The sequence below is a fragment of the Kryptolebias marmoratus genome, linkage group LG5 (genome assembly GCF_001649575.2).
Source record: "Kryptolebias marmoratus isolate JLee-2015 linkage group LG5, ASM164957v2, whole genome shotgun sequence".
Classification (NCBI taxonomy): Eukaryota; Metazoa; Chordata; class Actinopteri; order Cyprinodontiformes; family Rivulidae; genus Kryptolebias; species Kryptolebias marmoratus.
This window is the reverse complement of record NC_051434.1, coordinates 26,011,254-26,034,648: the sequence shown is the minus strand read 5'-3', so window position 1 is coordinate 26,034,648 and position 23,395 is coordinate 26,011,254. Positions and strand designations below refer to the sequence as shown.

Below are 23,395 nucleotides of genomic sequence, written 5' to 3'. Positions count from 1 at the left end.
CCAGATATTTTCTTCACAAAAGGTTTTTTTTTTTTTTTTTTCCTCGAGAGCTTTGAAGAAGCCACCAAAGATCTGTACTGGTATTTACTTCTGGACTTAACAAGCACCTGCCCAGATCAATACAGACTGAGGTCCGGTTTACTTCCAGGCCAGTGGCCTGCGGTCTACATACCAAAAACAAACTAAACTGTCATGTCAGCTCCAATTAAAAGAACCACCCCCTCCCCCCCCCAATCGGGGTGCTTTATTCCACTCCGCAGAAAAGGCGTGATATTCTATCCCACTGCTCCCCGAACTTTCTACAAGCTTTGTGCAAGGTCGCTCTGAATGTGATAAAAGGTAACATCCAGCTTTCACCCTCTCAGTACAAAACGTTGAAAAGGCAGAAAAACTTCATCAGACTGCTGGCTGACAAAAGTGGGGCTGAAGTGTAAACAGAAGGCTCTCTCAACTCAGAGTGGAGGCGTTCTGCCATTACTAGCAGCTGTGGTTCCGCTCTTAGGTCAACTTGTGTCTGGCATATTTAGAAGATAAAATGTCTCTGAGGACTTCCCAGAAAATGTTCCTGGTTCCGCCTCACTAGTTAAGACGCCTGACTCAACCTGACACTTCGATCAGAAAGACAGCTGAAGATGATTTAGACGTCGAGATGAGAGCTGTTTTGAATCAACCTGAGATGACTACTTATGGAAAAAGTTAAAAAGTATGACGCACTCTTGGAGAGGTACCTCACTTTTCTGAAGCAAGGCCAGCATGAAGAGCCTCGGCTGACTTTGACCCTGCAACGTGACAACGAAGCACCACTGGAGCAAGGAGACAGCGTGCAAAATCAGACAGAATCTGACGAAGTAATAATTGAGGTTTTGAAAAGCTTACCAAAACGTAACAGAAAAAACGAAGATTATATTATGAAGAAATTATCCACCGGTAGTGTGGGCTGGACGGCTCAAGGGGAATTTTATAGAGGTAACGTCGTGAAAGGCTTGCATATGATTGATTTAGTAAAAAACCTCATGCTCCCTTTTAAAACATCTCATTAATCGACGCCTCGAGGCTGGACGGATTTTCTAACTACTCTTTCGGAGCTGAACGTCCCTTTAAGCTCTGTCAATAACCCGCACGCTCGAAGTGAATACAGACGTCTCAAAACAGATGAAAGTGAGGAAGAGGCCCCGCGTGTAAAGAGAAAAACTAGCAGGCCTTTAACACTTTCCCCCAGATGGTCCAGAGCTGAGCAAGGGACAGAAAAAGTGAAGACTTCTCTTTGTAACGTGAATCAACCTCCTAAATGGGTCACTTTTGCTTCGTAGATCTTTGTAGAAGAATGAATCGTCTCGTCTACTTTTTCTGCTCAATAAAATGCTTACTCGACATAATATATTGTTTGCACTTTTATTTTATTGCAGGTACATATTTTAAAAACCATGACAGTCTTTAAACATTTTTAAAGAGCAGGCGTTGTGAATAAAATCAGCAGAGCTCTGATTTCTGACACATTTCTGATATTTTTTCACAAAATTATTGACCATCGTATCATTTTTCGACACATCTTTATCATATTTCGACAAAACTCCTCGCTAAGAGATCCCACAGGCCCTGTTACATAAATAAAAAGTGCAATGCTGTCCACACACGGTTGATTGAAAGCTCTGAAGTTAAAGATTGTGATACATTATTTCTGAAGAATGCTTTTTTAAAAACAATTCACAATACTTTTCGGGTAATGCTCAAAATTCGGCGTGAAACCGTAGGAATTGAAAAAAGTGGCTCTTCCATCTTCCAGCGTGACAGAAAGCCAGTGTTCTCCGGGCATATGAGAGGGATGAGTATTCACGATGAAATATGCCGGACGTGATAAAGTTTGTGATAAGAGCGGGAGTTGATCCGAAGCCCAAACTCCATGAAAAAGCTTCCCCAAAAAACAATGCATGATGCTTTCAATTTCGTGATTATTCATATTTTATTTTCTAGTAATATTCAACCAGCACTTGTTGCTTTGCGTTGATCTCCAAAATCGAATCATAACAGGCGTAAACTACCAGCGTCACGGTGTCGGGTAAAGGGACTCGGAATCTCATCTCCAGTCTTAAATTTCCGCTGGAAATGGGCGACAGGGCCTCTGTGTCTTCGCCGGCGTGTAACTTAAACAGAAAAAGGGAATATCCTGCGTTATATTCTCCATGAGTGATGCTAAGAGGAAGATCTTTCAAATGCCGACCCGTAGCCAGAAACAGGTTGTAAAACTCTCTGACTGAATTATTCTGCTCAAAGTTGGGTTGGTAGGCTTTGGCCGGTATCTGTCTCCCATCCCTGCACAGGGCTAAATATTCCACGTCAAAATGATGGAAATTAAAAGGACTCAGGTCCCTCCTGCCTGTGAAAGCCTCATGATGAACTAAACCCAGAACCACATATTTAAAAATCGTTCCCAGAAAGAGATTTTCCTGATTACAAATCCTTGAGTTCTCAGGAATAGAATATGTTTTTATGTTCACTCTTGAGCATTTTCTTTCATCAATGCGGCCGCGTGACCCAGACGGATGGCTGGAGATACTGAAACTTTTTTAACAAAAAAGGAGGCACCTAGAATTCTGAGCTTGTAGGTGGAAGCTCTAGCTCCCATGAGGCAGAAGTCATCATTCGCTCTGGACAGTTTAATTCTGATAGCGACTGAGTTTAAAAGCAGTCTCTCGCAGAAAAATATGTTTTTTATGTTTTTTTAGAATTTTTTTCACATGATAAGCTCGCTCCTCTCCCAGTTTGACTTTCTGCAGCTCCGCTTCGTAAAAAGAACCTTTAATCTGTTTCCCATCATTATCTTTGAGCTTGTATACAGGGGGAGCGCGATTAATGCACTCGGACACTGTGAATATTTCATAGTTTTACATATTTCATGTAAACTTTGTTCATATTTTTTATCAAAAACGCAGCGCAATTTGGATATTCTGACAAGGTCACCTGTTTTAAACTTCATTTTCCTTTGCACTTTAGTAGTGCCGTAAAGGTTTCGGAACACTTGCGGGCTGGTTTCAGACGTCACCTGCATAGGAGTCATTTTTATACTCGAGTGGTAACTGTTGTTATAACTTTTTATCAAGTCTTAAAGTACGTCCAGATACCCGCGTGTGTTTTTCGCTGTAAAATACCTCCACATTATAGTTTTCAAAGTACGGTTAAATCTTTCCACAACGGATGCTTTCAAGTCGCTGGCTGTAGCGAAATGCGTGATGCCGTGTGTTTTCATTAACGTCTGGAAACTCTTGTTGAAAAATTCTTTACCCAAGTCTGTTTGAAGCTTTTTAGGAATTCCGCTTTCTTTAAATACAGATTCAAAAGCTCTCACCACTTCAGCAGCCGTTTTTCTTTTCAAAACACGTGCGAAAGCCCTTTTTGAAAATACATCGATCACGGTTAATAAATAATTAAAACCATCGTTGTGATCGGCCAAAGCTTGCATGTCACAGAGGTCAGCTTGAAATTGGTTTAGAGGTGCGGACACAAAAACTCTGTTCCTCAGAAAGCGTATTCTCGCAGGCTTATGCAAAGTGTAAGCGTCTTGCTCGGATAGAAAATCTTTCACTTTTTCAAGACGGACTTTCTCCCCGGATTCATTCTGCACACCTGTTCTCAGCCTTTCTACTCCACCAAAACTACCCGGGTGAGATGGAGTGTAATACACCTTTTTAAGCAGTCTTTGTTCAGCCATCCTCTGCTTATAAATGAAGAAATATGTCAAACCCCGTGTATTTATGATTCAGGAATAATGAAAGAAACATAAAGACATTTTAATATAGTTTTTATTTGACTTATTAAAATATACAAATATGCAAAGATAAAAAGGAGTATGCTTAGTTGAAAACATTTTTTTAAAAAAAAGGTCTATTACTTTCAAACGTTTCTAGAAAAGACTAACATTTTCAAACGATATAATCAGGTCAGATCTCCAAGGATTCAAAGCAGTCTGCAACTGACTTTAGTTCTTTTAGCTGCTCAGAGTCGGCGGCTTCGTACATCTGAAAGATCAGGTTGTGAATATGATTTTCCATTTTCAGTTCGTGTAAAAGTGTCAGAGCCACAGCCTTTACTGCCGCATATTCTGCTTGAATGTTTTGCAGAGTCAGCAGACGTTGTACAGCGGGGACGAACTGGGGCTTTAAAAGTCGCTGAAGAATGTCGCGGAAGTTGTCCTGATAAAACCCCGTCTCCTCTTGCATATTGAGACAGCGGTGTTGATGCTGACTCGGGTGGTCAATCTTGCAACCGTAAAAAATTTCACGCAGATAGTTTGAAATGGTCACATTCAGCAGGTGAAGCAGAGCTGATTTCCCGTAAAACCTTGGTGAGTGAGGGCGTAGATGAGGATGAGGAAGAGGGTTCCATATTGTACCCTTCCGGTGATGGAGGCGGGCAGAGTGGCTCTTCACGCTGGTTGTACCCACCCCAGCATTCTGACAGAGTGGTCTGCTTCGATTGACAGGACATTTTCTCGAGTTGAAGTCTTTAGCAGGCCCTACAACCGCCTCCGTATATATTGTAGAGGGAGGCGGGGTCAGGAGGCGGCGCTTAAAAGATTAGAGTTTTCTTCACCGTCATAAGGTCAGCCCAGCAGTGGCAGCTGCGAAAAAGGCCGGAAATTCGCTCACCAATTTCATCCATTTTCTTAGACCACGCCTCCACGGGAAGAACCAGCAGTGTCCTGAACACAGTCCGGATTAACAGACTCCAGGACGAACAGGTTGGAGGGGTCAGCCTTTCGCACACTCGCTCAAAAAAAACAGCGACCGGACAGGCTGTCTTTCAATGCCAAAGTTGCACTGAAGAGAATCTCTTTCTCCACAATATCGGCATAGTCTGAAAAAAGTCGCCTTCTGGCTCGTTTCGCTGCTGGAGGTGAGGAGCCATCATCTTCTTCTCCTCCTTGATTCAGATAGGTGTTACGTGGTACCGCCAGTCTGAGCACGGTCCAGTCATTGTATAACAGCCTTCCGACAGGAGATAACGGGCCCAGTTTCTCACTTTCTTGCAGCTGGTACAGACTTAGTTTGCCTTTCTCATAGTTGAAGACGTAACCCCACGCACCGCAGAATCCATAATCTTCTAAAGACCACTCCTGATGCAGTAAGCTGGGAGGAGGTATCTGCGCTCTACACAGGTAGAACGTGCTTTTCCTGGGTGTGTCAGCTGCTCGGTCTGAATGCTGATAGATGGATATCGGAATTTCGCCGACAAGAGCGGAGTTATTTTCCAGGAAGGGAGCGATTGCTTTGTCCAGGGCCATCTGTGCTGGGTCTTTTTCAGCCGTTGGCCCACTACCCACGACATTCGGAGGATTCTCATCCTCTGATGTCAAAGTTGAAGCTTCAGCAGTCTGAGGTTTCTTGTCCAGGGTTGTCGATGTTGAAGCTTCCACAGTAGACTGACCCTGCTTCATCTCAGCTTTTCCACTCTTGACTCTTTTTACTCGAACCATCTTTGAACAGATTGCGGTGAGCAGATATCTGAGAAAGTGTACGGATAGGACCATTTTAAAGGAATATGGAACCCTCCCCCTTTGTTTGATTGGATAAGATATTCTCAGAAGTATTTATTACAAATGCATATATGTGTGCGTGCGTGCTTGGGAGGGGTTAACGATGTGTGCGTGTGCGTCCCAGGAAAGACAATGCACCTGACAAATGGAGAGTCGTAAACCCATTAGGACATGGTTGTAAACCTATTTTTTTGAGTTTACTCGAGATGAAAGGTACCACTAACAGAAGGAAGTTAGAATGGGGAGGTGGGGGGGTCATGACTCCTCCTAATGGGTCATAAAGTCATAAAGCCATTAACCGTTTATGGCAGGGGGTAATTAAACTGTCACTTTGAGTTTGACAAGAAGTGGGATATATATTCTCTAATGTCCAGTAATCTCCACTACAGCATCAGCTGTTTTTCTACAAAAGAACTTGTTCAAAATTTCTAACCGAAAGGTTTGCTCTTTCAAAATAAAAGTAGTCAACACTCACCAGAATGTCCAGGCAGGCAGCTTTCAGGAGTGTGATCTGATCAGCGATGGTCAGCTTTGTGAAGCCAGGCACACGTTTGGCAAACTCCACGATCTTGATAATGCACTTTGTGGCTAGCTCACTGAACTTATCCCACAGGCCTAGGTCCAGTCTTACACGGTGATCTGCACTTGAGTTCTGCAACACACAATTGCAAACACATACAAGTTAGGCAAAAAGCTTTGCTGTCATACAGACTGCTGCTAATGATCTCCTCAGTGTACACTCTTCACTCTGCTCTGTGTCACAGTAATATACAGAAAATAGGTTCCTTATGAACACTGGCAGGAATGTTGATAATGTGACTGTGAGCTGATCCAGGTGGTTGGATCTAAAATAATCAGTGCAATTGTGTGGGACCAGTGGCAATGATAGAATGTGGAAACAGAGCTGTGACAGGAAGCAGGGAGTAGTTTGAAGCCAGGGGTGCCAATAATAAGCTACTATCCAGAATCTACACAAACAAAAGATTAGCAAAAATGATGGAGCTTTATGCAAAAACGGGAAACATGCAACTGCTTTACAGCATTAGTGAGAGGGGGAAAAGAGGAAATGACAAATGAAAAAGGTGAAAGTTAAATACTATCAGCGGTGGAAATTAGCACCCGCCACCTGCCAAATGCGGGTAAATATTTAAAGTGGCAGGGGAATTTGATCAACACACACGCCACTGTGGCGGGTCGGTAATTTGAACAGAAAAGGTGTTATTTGTCCTCTTGACATATAGGGGGCAGCAATGTGCTCGAGTTGCTGCTAAATGCAAGAAGGAGAAAAGCTTAGCAGACACTCTTTACCAGTTGGTGGCGGTATTGATTTCTTCAGTTGTTTACCAACCACCAATAAAAATCAAGAAGAAGAAGAAACAATTTGAGGAGTAGCATTAGCAATGTGGCGGAACATTTCGGGAGTTAAGCAGGTGGCAGACAACTAAAATGTTTTTCAAGAGTAGTCAAGGGAAGAACCGAAAGTTAAACAACTAAATCAATGACGTCATGACGTCGGTCAGTATGCGTTTGCGCCTACGGCCGGTGTTCTGACGATCTGTGCTTCCTCGTCAGATTTTCCTACCGTAGCACAGCTAGATAGCTATGTCTAACGGTCGGTGCTACCCGTCAAAAACTGCTACCGTCATGTTTACAAACCGAAAACTATAGTGGTTTGTGTTAATGTTAAATATCATTGGATACTGAAGTGGAAGCTTAGGCGTTATGCTTAGCATAGCATTAGAACAATTTATATCCACGACGAAAACCTTTCTAAAACCACAAAAATCACTTCCTTCATCAGAATATCCTACCTGTTTAATATAAGCGGGTAGCACAAATAGATCTATGCATTAAAAGCAGCAAGTGTTACAACATTACAACTTACATACAAAAACTTACAATAGCACAAAAAAACCTTCAAAAACAAGTGTTTTTGAAGTATTTTTTTGTGCTTTTGTGCTTTTCACAGAAATATATTTCACTTGTCTGAATTTTTTATGTACAGATATGCATCTTTTAATGGTTTAAAATAAAATAAGAAAATAAGAAAAATATAGTCATTTCCATGCAGTGTCCAGAAAGAGGTGTTGTTCAGCCTGTAGGGCACAACAACTGCTTCCACCCACCTCGATCATCATCATCATATGAAATAACATTTTGTCACAACAAAAAATAGTGGCTGGTAAAATATTTGAGTGGCTGGTAAATAATTTTCAATTTCCACCACTGAATACTATATGAGAGATTAGTGAAAGATTCCCTCCATACACACACAAACAAGCATCACTGCTCTGTCTCATACAGACTAAACTGAGAAGCGTATCACTTTATGTTAAAGAAAAGGTCTTATAGTTGCTTTAAATAAAAAATATATATCACAACCAGTGTTATTAATTTTTAGTAAATTTTGTTCTGATCATAATTTTAGACATTTGCCAACATTACATTTAACACAAAAGGGAACCCTCATGACATACTCGGCTTTCAGAAAAGCCTGAATAAATCAGCACGTGAAATGTTTCGTTTTTTTTTTTTTTTAATATATAAGAGAAATATTTTCAATGTAATTTTTCTTTCTTTCTTTTTGCAGTTTTTTTCCTATTTTCTGTAAACTACTTTACAATTGATAAATACATTATGTTTAATTAATGAAAATATAGTTATTCAATCAGATTTTTTTTTAAATTTATGTCTCCAGGCAGAAAAATGTTCGAAGGAGCTTTCTCAGAGTGGTTAAGACTTTAGTGTCAGGACAGAAGGCATAGCTGAATCAAAGGCTCCACAAAATAAGTTTGCTTAGCAACTGACAGAAAAATTAACCAATCACATTTTCATGTAGAGAGGGAGGCCAAAATAAGTTGGGATATGCCTTCATGAAGACCCATGAGGTGTTATTAATTCTTTGTATAAAAAACAGTTATGGTGAACATAAATTATGTAGATACAAGCTTGTGAGCTTGGAATTTTCAAGGTAATCTTTTGCAGAAAACAAGATTAAATTTCAAAAAGGAAGACCAACTCCAGCAGTGGAATTAACTTAAATTAAAAGGCGTTTTAAAACCGACATTCATCAATGCAACTCATAGATGAGGTTTTCTTCCTTCTACTGGTAGATGGCAGGCTGTTTGAAAACAAAAAAACTATTGTTGGAGGTGCATGCTTTATTTTACTAAAGACAAATCAATGACCTGGGCTGTTGGTGGATTTGTTAATCTGATGATCTCTCTCTGCAAGCAACGGTGAACTTAAAAAATTTTGGGGACACCAGAATGGACCATCAGTTGAATGAGCAATGCCACAACCAGACATAATAAGGTCAAGAAACCAGATAAATACTGAACATCTTATTAGTGTTGTGTTTCTGGGAAAGCAGCATTACAGGACAATGGGAAAAAAATTCCAGAGAGGATTCCAGTCTTGACACTGTGGACATTTTTCTTCTATTTGGTTTGATTTGATTTTATATGGAGAAATGAGCTCCTAAAGCTCTTTTTGTGGACCAACACTGACTTTGGAAAAGAAGCAGTTCATCTTGCAGACGGATACACAACGCTTCTGACAGGTTTTAAGTTCTACTTTTTGCTTGCAGTATTGTCATTTTTTGCAATCTGCGAAATAAGAAGGGTTTTTTTTTTTCCACCTATGAGGTTTCATCTATGAGGACATTATGCATAAAGTGTGCCCTGCAGGTGTAGAGTGCACAGTGTTGTGTGTGACACATACCAGCAGTTGCAATATCCTCAACAACATCAACATTGACCTCATTTAACTGTGGAGCAGGTTCAAAGACCAGGAAAAGATCATCGTCTTTTTACTTCTGGACCCAAACAAATTCCCGATATATAAAAAGAACAAAGCAAAAACAGTTTAAAGGTCAGCACTGTTGGTTAAGATCACTGTATCCAAAGCATCTGGAGAGTGTGTTTTCTAGGAGGAACATTACTGGACAGTAGAGACCAGGGACTGACAGGAGAGACTGAGAACTAACCGGAGAGATCAGGGCATGACAAGATAGATTGACCGGAGGAACCGGAAGCTGACAGGAGAGGCCACAATGACAAAAGAGACAAAGGGCTAACAGTCAGGATTTGGGGCTCACAGGAGACACCAGAGGGTGACAGGAGAAACTGAGGTATAGAGAAAAGACAGAGGAGGACAGGAGAGACCAAAGGGTGACAGAAGAGAACAGGGGATGGCAGTAAAGATTGGGGACTAACAGTAAATGGTCCAGCATAGTCTATATGGATGCATTGCCATGGGGTGGATTGCCACTCCCATGTGTGTACCGGCTCTGGCTGGGGTTGGTGCAGTGTCTGCTGTTCTCTATTTCACAGTCAATGCCTGGCCACCAAACACAGCTCCTTGCTAGACTTTTCATCTTGATCTTTTCATAGTGAGTTTAGTACCTTTTTGCATAGTATGGGTGGTATGATGACACGGGTTCCCCACATGACACATCCTTGGCAAACGGATAGCTGGAGTATGCAGAGAACTGGGTGTCAATGGAGGATGGCCAGCCATTCACAGTAAAATCATATACTTAAGATTGTGTCTCAGCTTGTTTCTCTTTTCACCTGAGCACTTGTGACAGGCAGGGGTTCCATTTTTGCAATGTGAAACACAGTTGCTGGGTCAGTGGTTTCTTCAGTGGTTTGCGTTTGTGGGAGACATGAAAGTCCATCTGCGTTTCCATGCAGTTTTGTTCCTTTAAATTCAATAGTGTAGGGGTGAGAGCCAAGGAACAAGGCCCATCGCTGTAACCGTGCTGCAGCCATGGTTGGAATACCTTTCTGTGGGTTAAAGATGGACACCAGCAGTCGGTGGTCTGTGATCAGGGTGAAGTGTCTTCCATATAAATACTGATTGAACTTCTTCACTCCCCACACCAGACTTAGTGCTTCTCTGTCTATCTGCGCATTATTACACTCGGCTGCATTTAGGCACCTTGAGGCAAAAGCAATTGAACGTTCTACTCCATCAGGCATTTTGTGAGATAGCACAGCACCGATGCCGTATGGAGAGGCATCACATGCAAGGCGAAGGGGAAGATTTGCGTCAAAGTGTTTTAGCGCTTTAGTTTTGTGGAGTCCATGCCTGTTAATCTGATGTCCACAATACTCGATGGCATCTTTGAAGAACTCACATTTGTTTTTGTTTGCTCTCAGTCCATATTTTTTTCCATTTTGCAGCTCGCAAACGACATGGTCTCTCAGCGCATCCCCAAATTGACAGTGCTCCGACAGTCGCCAAAGCTCCACGATGTACTCCAATGTGGACTCAGTTTTTAACTGGTTTCGTTTATGAAATCTGAATCGTTCGGCTATGACCAGTGGCTTTGGTTGAAAATGTTTTTGGAGAACCTCTGTGATCTCCCTAAAACTTTTGTCTGCTGGTTTGGCCAGTGTGATGAGGCTGTGCAACAAGTTATAAGTTTTCACTCCCATCACCCTCCACTTCGTTAGCCAGACAGTACTGTTCAACTCACTCTACATATGTTGTGCCGTTATCAAAAATGTTCATTTGTCCAATGCCTCCCGACATTTCTCCGTGTAGTGTCCTTCACTTAGGAAATGAATGTCACTCATGTTTTTTCTGTAGCTCGCTAGCTAGGATGCCACATTAGCATCCAGACGGGGGTTCTTCTTTTTTTTTTTATCTTGTCTTTTTCACAAGGATATTCCCCTCTCTGTCATTACATGCACATCGAGGATCCGTTTTAATCTCTTCACCAGTTTGTTATGTTCTTTCTCATAACTTAACTGTGTAAACTCAACGAAACATTCAGTTGAACGTGGCTCACTTTATTACATATTTTGCCGAAGAACATAGGGAAATCAATGCGCTACTAAACTACACTTGGTGTACATCCACAAAGAACACAAAATAGTACCAATGAATAATGCATTGCTTTTACCAAATACATAACACTGACTTTTTTAGTAAAGAGACAAGAACAGAATCCGCTACTACTAAAACAGTCCCAACACCTGTTGCAGAGGTTAAAGTTATCTTAACGGCTAAGAATGACTTTGAAAACACTCCAAGTTTGCCTACCCAAGTGCCAGGTTGGGTATGGGATAATGTAGTGCCAACACATGTCTTCAATGATGTTGATAAAGCAACTAACAGTGAGACCTTTGATCAGGAGAAGATACCAGATGAAGCAAAAGCTGATTTTCATGCATTATGTTGGCAAGAAGCAAAATGGAAGGCATTTGGGTTTGATTCCTCAGCATTACAGATCACTGAACCCTGGGCAAGCAAAAACATGTGGTTCCAGCAACTAACGCATTTAGTAAGATTGGCTACCCCCGACAAGTGTCCTTGTATGGTAAGAATTCCTGCACCAAGCACATGGCTGGCTGTTATGGAGATGACACCGGAGCCATTGAGTCAAGATTGCCAAAATTATGCATTATCCTGGTTGGCTTATAAGGAAAAGGCAGCAACAGATGTTTGGTTATCAAGGTGGAAGGTTTATTTAAACCCAGAAAGTAGTGTACATGGCTCACCTCATTACCATACATCAATTTGATTGATCAACATGAGCAAGGGAAGACATTGTATCCAGAATTTTTTAAAGTAACAGCTAGTAAAGCCAAGACTTGTTTCTGTTCAGATGACGTACGTGGTTGTGCAGGTATGTTTATGGGAATATCAGAGTGTGATAACTATTGGATGCTGTTTAACAACAGACAATCTGCAGATGACAGGAAGTTTCAAAGAGTGACTTTTCAGGACCCGGTTTCTCTAAAGAGTAGAACTTTGTTAGTTGAAAATCAACCTTTTCTAGCTAATGTAACTAGAGAGAACTTTGAGGGTCTTTGGGGGATACGTGGTAATAGGGCATACATATTTCTACCATACGGATGGACTGGTTGTTGTTATATAGCATTCCTAAAACTGCCATATGATGTTTTTACTATGCAGCGCGGTGTTCCACCGGACAATGTTCAACCCACTTCTATTCCTGGTAATAGACTGAAGAGAGAGTTGGCACAATTTCGCAATCTTGAGTCCCATAATTGGAAAATATCCTTTGGTGAAAAATGGGCGATAGGAATGTTTCGCACTACGGTGTCACTTTCTTGGCTGATCACTTTGATACCATAGCTCAATAGTTCCCAAAGATTTTCTTCTGGGCCCCCCTATGGATTACAATGAAATCTCGCGTCCCCCCTCAAAAAAAAAAAAAAAAAATCAGCTGGGCCTACACATCAATTAACTAGACATAAACCTATACACATATTTTGTTTTCTAACCCTACTGAAGTTTCACACTTCAGGTTGCAACAAAACAAACTACAAACCATCTTTACAGTGAAACACTTTTGTGTAACTGTTTTTTTAGTTCTATACTGTAGAAGAGTATTCCTTGCAGTCAGTGTTATTTCAAACATTTCTTTTTTTATTTGTAACAAGATTCAACTTTGCTATCATCAATACATTTTAAAAAAGCCTCTGTGCAAAATGAGGTTAAAAACCTGTCCATTATGCTTAGTCAGGCACTGTTTGTTTTTTTTCACGGATCCCGCATCCCCCCTGCAATGGCATTGCGCACCCCACACTTTGGGAACCACTGCCATAACTTATACTCTACAAGGGTTTGCAAATGAGACAATCAAGGGACTTCAGTATTTGACTGACACTCAGAGAAGTCATAGATTGATACTGTTGAAACACAATATGACATTAGATTATATCTTGGCTAAACAAGGTGGTTTGTGTGTTGCTTTGAATCTAACAGGAGAAGCTTGCTATACTCTGGTTCCTGACAGCTCAGATAGCATGACCAGTGTGATAGATGCACTGAAAATTATAAGGGATGCATTTGGTCCATCTGAAGGAGCAGTGTGGTCTGCCAATGCTTGGCTACAAGAAAATTTGGATCATTCAGTGCTATGTTGGTTTAAGGTTTAATAGCAGTTGTTTTAGCATTGTGTATGATGGTTTGTTTTTGCACACTGTTGCTGACATGTGCAAAAGCCATGATTTTAAGATGGATTGGAGTTGTGATGCCTGGAAGCCAAGTGCAAATGCCGTTATTAAATGGACATGTGTCAGATGATGAAATTTTTGACATATCGGGGAATGATGATATTGTGGAGATGTATCTAATTTGAATGCATTGTGTTACCCTTTAAACCTCTTTGGGGGATTGTGTGTAGGATGGGTGCCATATTTTGTTTGATACAGTTTTCTCATGTTTTTCTTAATTACTTCAGCATCTTAGCAACAATGAACAAGTGAGAAATGGAAGCTGAGGAACAGGTTACATAGAGTGAGGATGATTAGATTACAAACAAAGGACAGGTGCAGATGGGTGTGGCAGGCTGACAAATATTGAGCTGAGAACAAGTGAATAATGACAGGGACACAGAGGGCACAGAGAGCAAAACTACACAAGAACTTAATATTAAACTAAACACAAAAACAAACAAACAAACAAAACATAATTACAGAAACATGAATTGACAATAAAATAAAATAAAAAAAAATAACCCAAAATACTCAAATCCTAACATTAACTATTTTTTCTTTCTTTCTATTGTCTGCTGTATTTTCAAAAACAATTCTAAGCAAACATGATTTTTTTCACTTAGGTTAAAAAAACAAAGACGAATGAGTGGGAGGATCTTCACACAACGAACACAAAAACGAGCTCCAAAATAAACTGAATTACCATTCCCTGCCAAGGCATTCTCTTCAGTTTATTATGAAACAAAGTTTATTAAGAACTAGAACATTCAGTACTGAAAAGACCTTAGGGATTATGGATTATTGCCTTTGTCCAAAAGATTCTTCCACTGCTCAGTCTCCTGTACCGCACAGAAATTTACACTTATTTAAAACACTTGAATAATTTTCTTATTGAACAATTACACAAAATAATGTTCAACAATTACTTTTCATATTTTAAAAGCTTAATAATCATATAAACATCTTATTTCAACAAAAAATCATGTTTTCTATGAGTCGAAAATATGAATTATCACTTACTGCGTAAGTGTTCATGAATAGTACTCATGACCAAACAATCAAGAATCAGTGAGGTCAGAATGAACTTTAGAGAGAAGACAGTTACTGCTAAATGATTTTAGATAAGAGGTCATGAATGCCAATTAGTAAAAGTTATCTATCTAAGGAAGCCAGCAGATTGTGTTGAATCTTTACTTAGTCACAGTCTCCCATCTTGAACAAGCAGATTGGTGAGAGTAGAAGGAACAGCTCCCTTTTAACAGGAAGAAAGCTCCAGTAGAACTAGGGTCAAAATGGGTGGCCATCCGCCTCAACTGGCTGGGGTTTGAGAGGACAGGAAAGAAACACAGACAAACAAAGAATGGCTGGTTCAGATGTAGATTTTATCAGAAGAAAAACAAAGAAAAACACGTTAATTATTGAAATAATTACAACTATAAACATGAGGAGTAGAGCAAGTAAAGACAGCAGCAGGGTGAGGAAATGTGGTCAATTTGTCCTCCAGCAATCTAATCCTATAGCAATCAAGCTAAGGGATAGCTCAGGAAATCCAAGTCAACCATAACTATAGGATTTATCAAAAAGTAAAATATTAAGGTGTTAGCCTCACGGACAAGAACTGGAAGTTGGTTCCACTAGAGAGGAGCCTGATAACTGAAAGCTCTGCGTCCCATTCTACTTTTAGAAACTCTAGGAATCAAAAGTAAACCTGGAGTCTCAGAGCAAAGTGCTATGTTAGGAAAATATGAAACAACAAGATCTTTATTATAAGCTAGAGCTTGGCTGTTAAGCGCTTTGTATGTTAGAAGAAAGATTTTAAATTCTACTCTGAATTTGACAGGGACCCAATGTAAAGAATCTAAAACTGGAGAAACATGATCCCTCCCTCTAATTCGCATCAAAACTATGGCAGTAGCATTTTGGAACAATTGAAAAGTTTTTTGGACACCTAGTTAATTAAGAATTACAATAAATCAACCTAGAATTGATAAATGTATGGTCCAGTTTTTCTGCAATATTTTTGAACAAGATACTTTTATTTTTTGTGATTTTGTGCTGTTGGAAGAAAACAGAGTTTAGAACACCCCTCGATGCATCCTGCCCCCCTACCACAGAGTGTGCTGCAGCAACAAGCAATGGCCCCGCTCTATATCACCGCAGCCCCTGCATGCAAATGCAACAGAGCAGACGCCATTGAGCCACATAATCACACCAGACCCCCCAACCCAGCACCAGGACAGGACCAACTAACTTGTCAAGTAGCCCCCGGCAGATGGCCCACATCCAGGGCCGACAACCCCCACCATGCCCCCACAACCATACAAACAAATCCACATCACCATCCACGAACCATCATTAAGCCCAACCCCATCATCACCACCCGACCAACCGAGCGTCAGCAGTTCCACATCCAAAAAGGGACCCCTTCCCAACGACGGTGATCGAAGCAGGAAACCAGAGCCTGCCCAACAGCCCGACCAACACTAGCAACCTGCCAGCCAACCCACGCCAAGCAGGTGCCCACCCCAGAGCCGACCCACCAAGCACAACCCGCCAGCCAACCGAGAGACACCACAAGGTGGACTCCACCGCACCATCCGCTCAGGCCGGCCCCAGGCCTGGGGCCAGAGCAGCAGAGAGAAGCAGCAAAGTATGGCCGGTCCAGTGCACCAGAAACCGAGCACCCGCAGACTCTGAGGCGCCCAAGCACGCCAGCAGCCCCCCCATCGCCTGTCCATCACACCACACCCTTGTCACAAATGCCACATCAGGCCGACCGGCCAGCCACCTTGCCTACCACCACACTGCCACCTATTGTCATTTGAGATAGATCATGACCAAAGGAATGAGATCCTGGATATAAGTGGCTAAAATTAGTATTCTTTGGAAGGTGTTTGAGCTCCATCTTAGAGATAAAATGAGAAAATGAGAGAGGAGCCAGGAGGAGAGCTGTCACACCTTCACATTGAAAGCAGTCAGGTGAAGTAGTATGGGCATCTTAACAAGATGTATTCTGGTTGTTTGCAACAAGAGTTTCCTTTTGATCTATCCTACCAAAAAGGGAGACTGTGTAGATCAAGATGGAGGGATTGCATATCTTTTCTGGCCTGGAAATGTCTCAGAATCCTTTAAGAGGAGCTGGATAAAGTTGTTAGAAAGAGCTTCTCTCATAGAACTGTTTACTCCACCATCCAATCTCAGATAACGTAACAAAAGTGAATGGATACGTAAACATCCTCCAGAAATAGTGGGTCTACATCTTTTGCCAGGAGATGTAAGATGAACTGTTTGTAGCTGAGGCTGATTGTGTTTTGGAAGTAGGGTATACCCTAAAGCTACTAAAGAGAAAGAAGCAGGTGGGAAAAGCAATAACCTATATGAAAAATCCAATAGGTACTTAGTATGTTGGTAAACTTTACTGTCTAAGCTTAGTCCTGGAAGTGCTCTCAGGCTTGCAAACATTTATGCCCCAACTGCTCTCTCTGCACTATCATCCCTTTCTCAATATAGCTGTTGGACATTGTTACAAGCATCCATTGTGTGGCCACCCAAGACATGGAGAGACAGGGAGATAAAGGGAGACAGAGGACAGCTAAAAGGAAAAGCCATCATTAAATATGATCAGGGTTAAGTAAGAGGCACATTAGAGCTGTCCTTAAATCACATACAATGAGCTGCAGTCATCACAACAGCACTAAGGACACACATTCCACTGACTGGTGTCTGATTTGATGTGCAGGGAGGAGGTGGAGGTGTGTGAGAGGGTGTTTGTTTGCTCAATGGACATACACTTAAAAAGGAAGCAACAGCTGATATTAAAACAACTTATCTTGTTCTACCCTCTGGCTGAAGAAGGAAAGCACAGGGAGAAATGGTAAGTGTGACGTGATGAGGGTGAGATAAGTCACAGTTTACAAACCCTTCCATCCTCCTTCCCCTACCTGGCAGTTTTGGTCAATTACACTAGTCTAATAATTCAACTGAAGGAAACAAGGAAGTTGCCAGGGAATTCTAATTGTATTTAGGAACATTAATCAAAACAAAGTTGCTGCATTAAAAAAAGGTGACAGTATAGAAATGAGAGCTCTGCAGTACATCAACGGACTGGAGCGTACACATACAGAAAAGGCAGTCAAAGCAACGAGCACCTGTGATGAATGGTGACATCAGACAAACTCTAATCTGGCTAATATCTGTAGGCTGAGCAGCAGCTACTGCTGCCTGAAGCCTGGCTGGCCCGATTCCTTGCCGAGTGCTAATGCTTTTGTTTGTCTTTGAAACCATCAGGATCGTTTTTCATCACCATCACTGTCAATGAGGTGCTACTCATTGTGGAGCTATCTCTGCTAACCCAGCAGTGAACTCCTAAATCACTGCAAACTAAGATTTGAATATTTCATCATATAATTGGAATGTTAACCTAATCTAGAGGCGTGGGAGCTCATCTACTGTTTCAGATGAGGAAAAGTCAAAAGCATCATAGGGATTCAGTCTCTTGTAATAAAGAGAAACTTCTCACAGCCTGAAAGCAAACATAATTACTCTGATCCAGATTAGGGCTTTATCTGAGGCTAGACTGTCACTCTAACAAACAAATACAGGCTTATATTATAGCTGAAAAGAAATATTTTTGCTATTATGTTCAACAGCATTTTTCAGCTGTGGATTTATCTTCAGTGCATGCTGTTTATGTGGGGAAATCAGAAAATGTCTCAAGGGAGAAAGGATACGATGAGGGTGGAGTAGAGAAGGGTTACAGCGATTAGGAGCTTTGTGTTTGAATTGAAAAAGGACACGTGCAATTATATAGATGGAAGCTTACTGTACACTTTGGCAGAGTGCAGATGTGAGCTAAAAACCACACTTATTGTGAGCAACTGAATAAAACTTATCACCCTGACAAGACAGACACTATTTTGCATTAGAGGTGCAACGGATTTGTTTATTTTTATATAAACTGTCCTTTGTTATGTGATTGACAGGCATCATGAGATTTTTCAAAGTAGACTCAGCTAATCCTGACACATGCACCTCCTTGTTCATTCCTCCAAATGCCCCCATCAGATGTTTGTGAAGCATTGGAGTCAATCAAGGTTCAGTCCCACCAACTGTAGTTCATATGAATCTCAGCTTAAAAATGAACAAATTGGATACCGTTGACTCTATACAATTTTGCTGTATCTGTGTGTCAATCATGGTGTTGCCATCTACTTGTTATTGAGCTGGTTTTAAGCGTCCTGGAGTTCTAAAACATCTGCCTGTCAAAGTCTATCAGAGTTTGCACAAATCAGTCAGGTTGGAATTTTGAAAAAATAATAGTTTTGTGGCCTGTCTGTGATTTATATTTTATACAAAGTTAAACTACCATATTTTCTGCACTATCAAACACACAGGATTATAAAATGTACTGTCATTGAATGATCCATTTTCAAACTTTTGTCATATATAAAGCGCACCGGACAATAAGGTGCATCATCGTGTACCTCCCAATATTTGTAACTTTGCGTGGACCACGCATGCTGCGCTCCATTCAAAATGGACAATTTTTGTGCTCTAGCGGAGCTGGTTTGCCTGTATTGGCATTTATATGCCTCTATGAGAGATCAGAAAGACAATCAAATGGTTCAAAACTTACAGAAGAATACTGCTCCGACATAAGGGTCAAGTATAAAGCCTACACAGCTCGCTCAGGTCAGTGTGCCATGCGCAGAGTCCTGCACGACTATAACTGAGCCCTAATGCTGCAAGCAGTGCGGCTTTGTAGTTTACCAAAGTCGTACTAAAACATGACTTATTACATATATATGGCGCTCCGGATTATATCTGTCGTATTTTTAAAAAGATGAAGGCTTTTAAGTGCGTCCGGAAAATACGGCATTTTAAGAACATCCTCTAACAGTGGTGATTACATCATTTTTGCCAGGAGTTGTAGATATAATAATTGTAAGCTGGATTTCTGCATCAATTCAACTTTTTAAAGTTTTCAAAACCTAAAGTATGACAGGATCCCCAGCCAGATTGAAGGACAGCTTCTGGTCATTAGCAGTCGTGAGGACTGGAAGATACAGCTCTTTTAAATTTTCTTCTCAGTAAGGCCTCTTTTATCAATGTGTTCTGAGTTTAAATAATGGTTGAACAAATAAAATAATGAAAAACTAATTTCTTCTTTCTGTTGCATGCTGAAACAAACAATTTCTGATATTATTACTGGAGGTTGTAATGTGTTAGCTGTGTTATACTATTCTGATTCATGCTACTGTTTCTTCACTTGATGTCTCATCAATAACTGAAAGGAGATTAATAAAAAATGTTAGAGAAAATTTGTCTGGATAGTACGAACTGTACATCTGAAGGCTCGAGTTGCTTTAAAAAGTGATTCATCATAATATATCATAAGAGATTGATAACCATTATGCCCATGGCAGGTTTGTAACTGTGGATCAAAGAAGCACAGGCCCTTGAGCAATATCAAGCCACAAAGTCACATTACATTTATAAATGAAGCACCGCCATACTTTTATTGATCAGTTGCAAAGCTTCTTGTGAGCAGAAAGGTATTTTTTGGTTTCTAACGACAGCTGACTTACTGTGGTGTATTTGCCAAGCTGGCAGAGGGAGGGGAAGGTTTCTTGATGGGCCTTACGGATCTTTTCAATGATGGTCTCCAGTTCCATCGTCAGCTCATAACTTTCAGCCAGTTCCAGCTTCGGGCTTTCCTTCTTCCTCTTATTTCGATCATTTCGAACAGCTGGGAAAGCAGAAAATTTCACATTACTGCAGGTGGAAAATCTGAGAAAGGGGGAAAAAAAACAACGACAGATGTAAAATGGTGCCTGCATGGATCATTTAGGACATTTTGAACTTAGCTGATGTCATTTTTCAACAAGAAACAAATTATGATTGGGAATTTCCAACCTGTTTAAATCCAAGACTGGTAAGTCATTAATTACCCCTAAAAGGATACTTCTTGTCTCTATTATGGAGCAGGACAACTGAAAGCGACTTTCAACAAAGAAATTTTCAACATTAATTAAACTTTCTGCCTTAAGAATATACATATTGATGATAAATCGATCTATTCATTTGCTTTACTCCTCTTTCCATTCAGGGTTGCTGGGAAGCTGGTGCCCATCTCCAGCGGTCATTGTGCAAGAGGTGGGGTACACCCTGAACAGCTCACAAGTATAATGAATCTAATAAATTTTATTATTTAAAAAGTTGTTATCATTTTGTTTAATTAGAGGTTCAATGCTTGGTGCACACATTAATACACAGAACATTTGATTTGAATAATGGAATATTTCACAAACTATCACCATAATGATGATGTTAAGGAAGCAGGAACAGTAGAATACATTATTTTCTCCAGATTTCCTCAATTTAGAAAAAAACAGAGATTCTGCTAGAAGCAGAAAAATAAAATGATGAACGGCTATAGAAAATGGGTGTGTTGAGGATATGGGTCATTCCTACTAAATGGTGCCTTTTGAGTCCCCATTCCATAATGTGGTATATTTTGTGTAAAGGTGGGCTAATATTTATTTTAATAATCTTACCTTATATGTTTGACTTCTTTCTACCATAAAACACAACTATATGTACACAAGGTGAATTTATTTAAAATAATTAAATCTGATTTTAAATGCAACTCGGGTTTACCGTCATGTCCCCATTTGGTGCCCTTAAATTCAGTTACAATTATAAGTAATACAAAATTAATGTCATTTTTTAAAATATTTTTTAACTTAAGTTTATTTGTATGGCACATTTCATCACAAGGTATTGTATTTTCCGCACTATAGGGTGCACTGAATTATAAGACGCACTGTCGATGAAAGGTCCATTTTTGAACTTTTGTCATATATAAAGCGCACTGGACTATAAGCACCTCCTAATGCTTGTAACGCTGCGCTGCATTTAAAATGGATGATTTCGGTGCTCTAGCGGAGCTGGTTCGCCTGTATAAGCATTTATATGATCCCTCTATGAGAGATTACAAAGATAATCAAACAGTTCAAAACTCACGGAAGAATACTGCTCCGACATAAGCGTCAAGTATAAAGCCTACACCGCTTGCTCAGGCTCTGCACGACTATAACTGAGCCCTAATGCTGCAAGTGGTGTGGCTTTGTAGTTTACCAAAGTCGTACTAAAACATTATGACTTATTACATATATAAGGCGCCGGATTATAAGGCGCATTGTCGTTTTTTGAGAAATTTGAAGGCTTTTAAGTGTGCCTTAGAGTCCAGAAGATATGGTAGTTAAAAGTGCTTTACATCATAAAAACAAAATTAAAAACTCATAGAATCAGGAAACACAAACAATAACATACAGTCACCAAATGAGATACCAGTACACATCTATTTATTATGATTTAAAAGTAACTCTAAACAGGTGGGTTTTTAGCCTAGATTTGAAGGAACTCAGTGTTTCAGCTGTTTTCCAGTTTTCTGGAAGTTTGTTCCAGACTTCTGGTGCATAGAAGCTGAATGCTGCTTCTGCATGTTTGGTTCTGGTTCTGGGGATGCAGAGTAGACCAGAACCAGAAGACCTGAGTAGTCTGGAAGGTTGATACAACAACAGCAGGTCTTTAATGTATTGTGGTGCTAAGCCATTCAGTGATACATAAACTCGCAGAGTACACTGGCCCCCTGAGCTACAAGGGGGCCAGTGTAAGGATTTTAGAACTGGGGTGATGTGCTCTAACTTTCTGGTTTTAGTGAGAACATGAGCAGCAGCATTCTGGATCAGCTGCAGCTGTCTGATTGATTTTTTTAGGCAGATACTGTTGCAGTAATCAATGCAACTAAATATAAAAGTTTGGATGAGTTTCTCTAGATCTTACTGGAACATTAGTCCTTCAATCCTGGAAATGTTCTTCAGGTGATAGAAGGCCGACTTTGTGACTGTCTTAATGTGGCTCTAAAGGTTCAGGGCTGAGTCCATCACCACACCCAGATTTCAGGTCTGATCACTTGTTTCTAGCTGTAATAACTGAAGCTGTGTGCTGACTTTGATAGAGTCAGCAGCACACAATCCTTTTCATAATAGTTGTCATCCAATGAGTTTTTATGATATTACAACCTTTTTATTGTTTAAATGATAAAATAGAGTCCCTGAGTCAACTGTCCACTCTGTTACTCTAAGATACCTGTCAATCCGCCTCCCTCCAAACCACTTCTTTAGTCACATGACTCACAGAAAGTATCAAACATTTTTGTAAGGGACAACATCTAAAAGAAGCAGGTTAAGTATCACTACTTTTATTTAACCTTTTTTCTGTATGTTGATGTGGTGAAGCATAACACGTGCACTCTGTTAGCCTTATTTAGATTGAAAACTGATCATTTTTGTAGTTTTAAAAGGTATTGCTTGTAAATACATTAAAACATTTCCCAGAGATCACCAAGTGTTTGCTTGGTAATCTTACACGTTCACCCTGTTAGCAGGGTGGACTTAAGAGGGCCAGAAATGTTTATTTTTCCTCCATAAATTCTTGTTTACAGCTATTTTCATGATAAATTTGTCTGTCATTTACAGTTTTCAAAAACATATACTGCCTTGTTTGAATTAAATGTTGTGCTGTTCACGGACATGATGTCCACCATGTTACATCCTGTCCCCCTGTTATCTATGTTTTTTATATTAATTGAATAAAACCAACAAAGATTCTGCTTTGTTTTGTGAATCCAGACAGTGAATAAATTACATACAGGTGCTGGTCATAAAATCAGAATATCATGAAAAAGTAGATTGATTTCAGTAATTCCATTTAAAAAGTGAAACTTGTATATTATATTCATACATTACATACAAACTCATATATTTCAAATGTTTATTTCGTTTAATTTTGATGATTACAAATGACAACAAATGAAAATCTC

General features: G+C 40.2%; 1 protein-coding gene across 1 annotated transcript in view; it reads right to left on the bottom strand.

Annotated features, from left to right (window-relative positions):
- The window catches only part of LOC108246978 (retinoic acid receptor beta), a 223,651-nt gene that overhangs the window by 40,672 nt on the left and 159,584 nt on the right, over positions 1-23,395 (bottom strand). Inside the window, exons 4-5 of the mRNA XM_037975733.1 lie at positions 20,097-20,257; positions 6,006-6,182 (exon numbers count right to left, since the gene is read on the bottom strand). Of these exons, the coding sequence (XP_037831661.1) occupies positions 6,006-6,182; positions 20,097-20,257 (338 nt within the window). The remainder of the gene's footprint in view (positions 1-6,005; positions 6,183-20,096; positions 20,258-23,395) is intronic.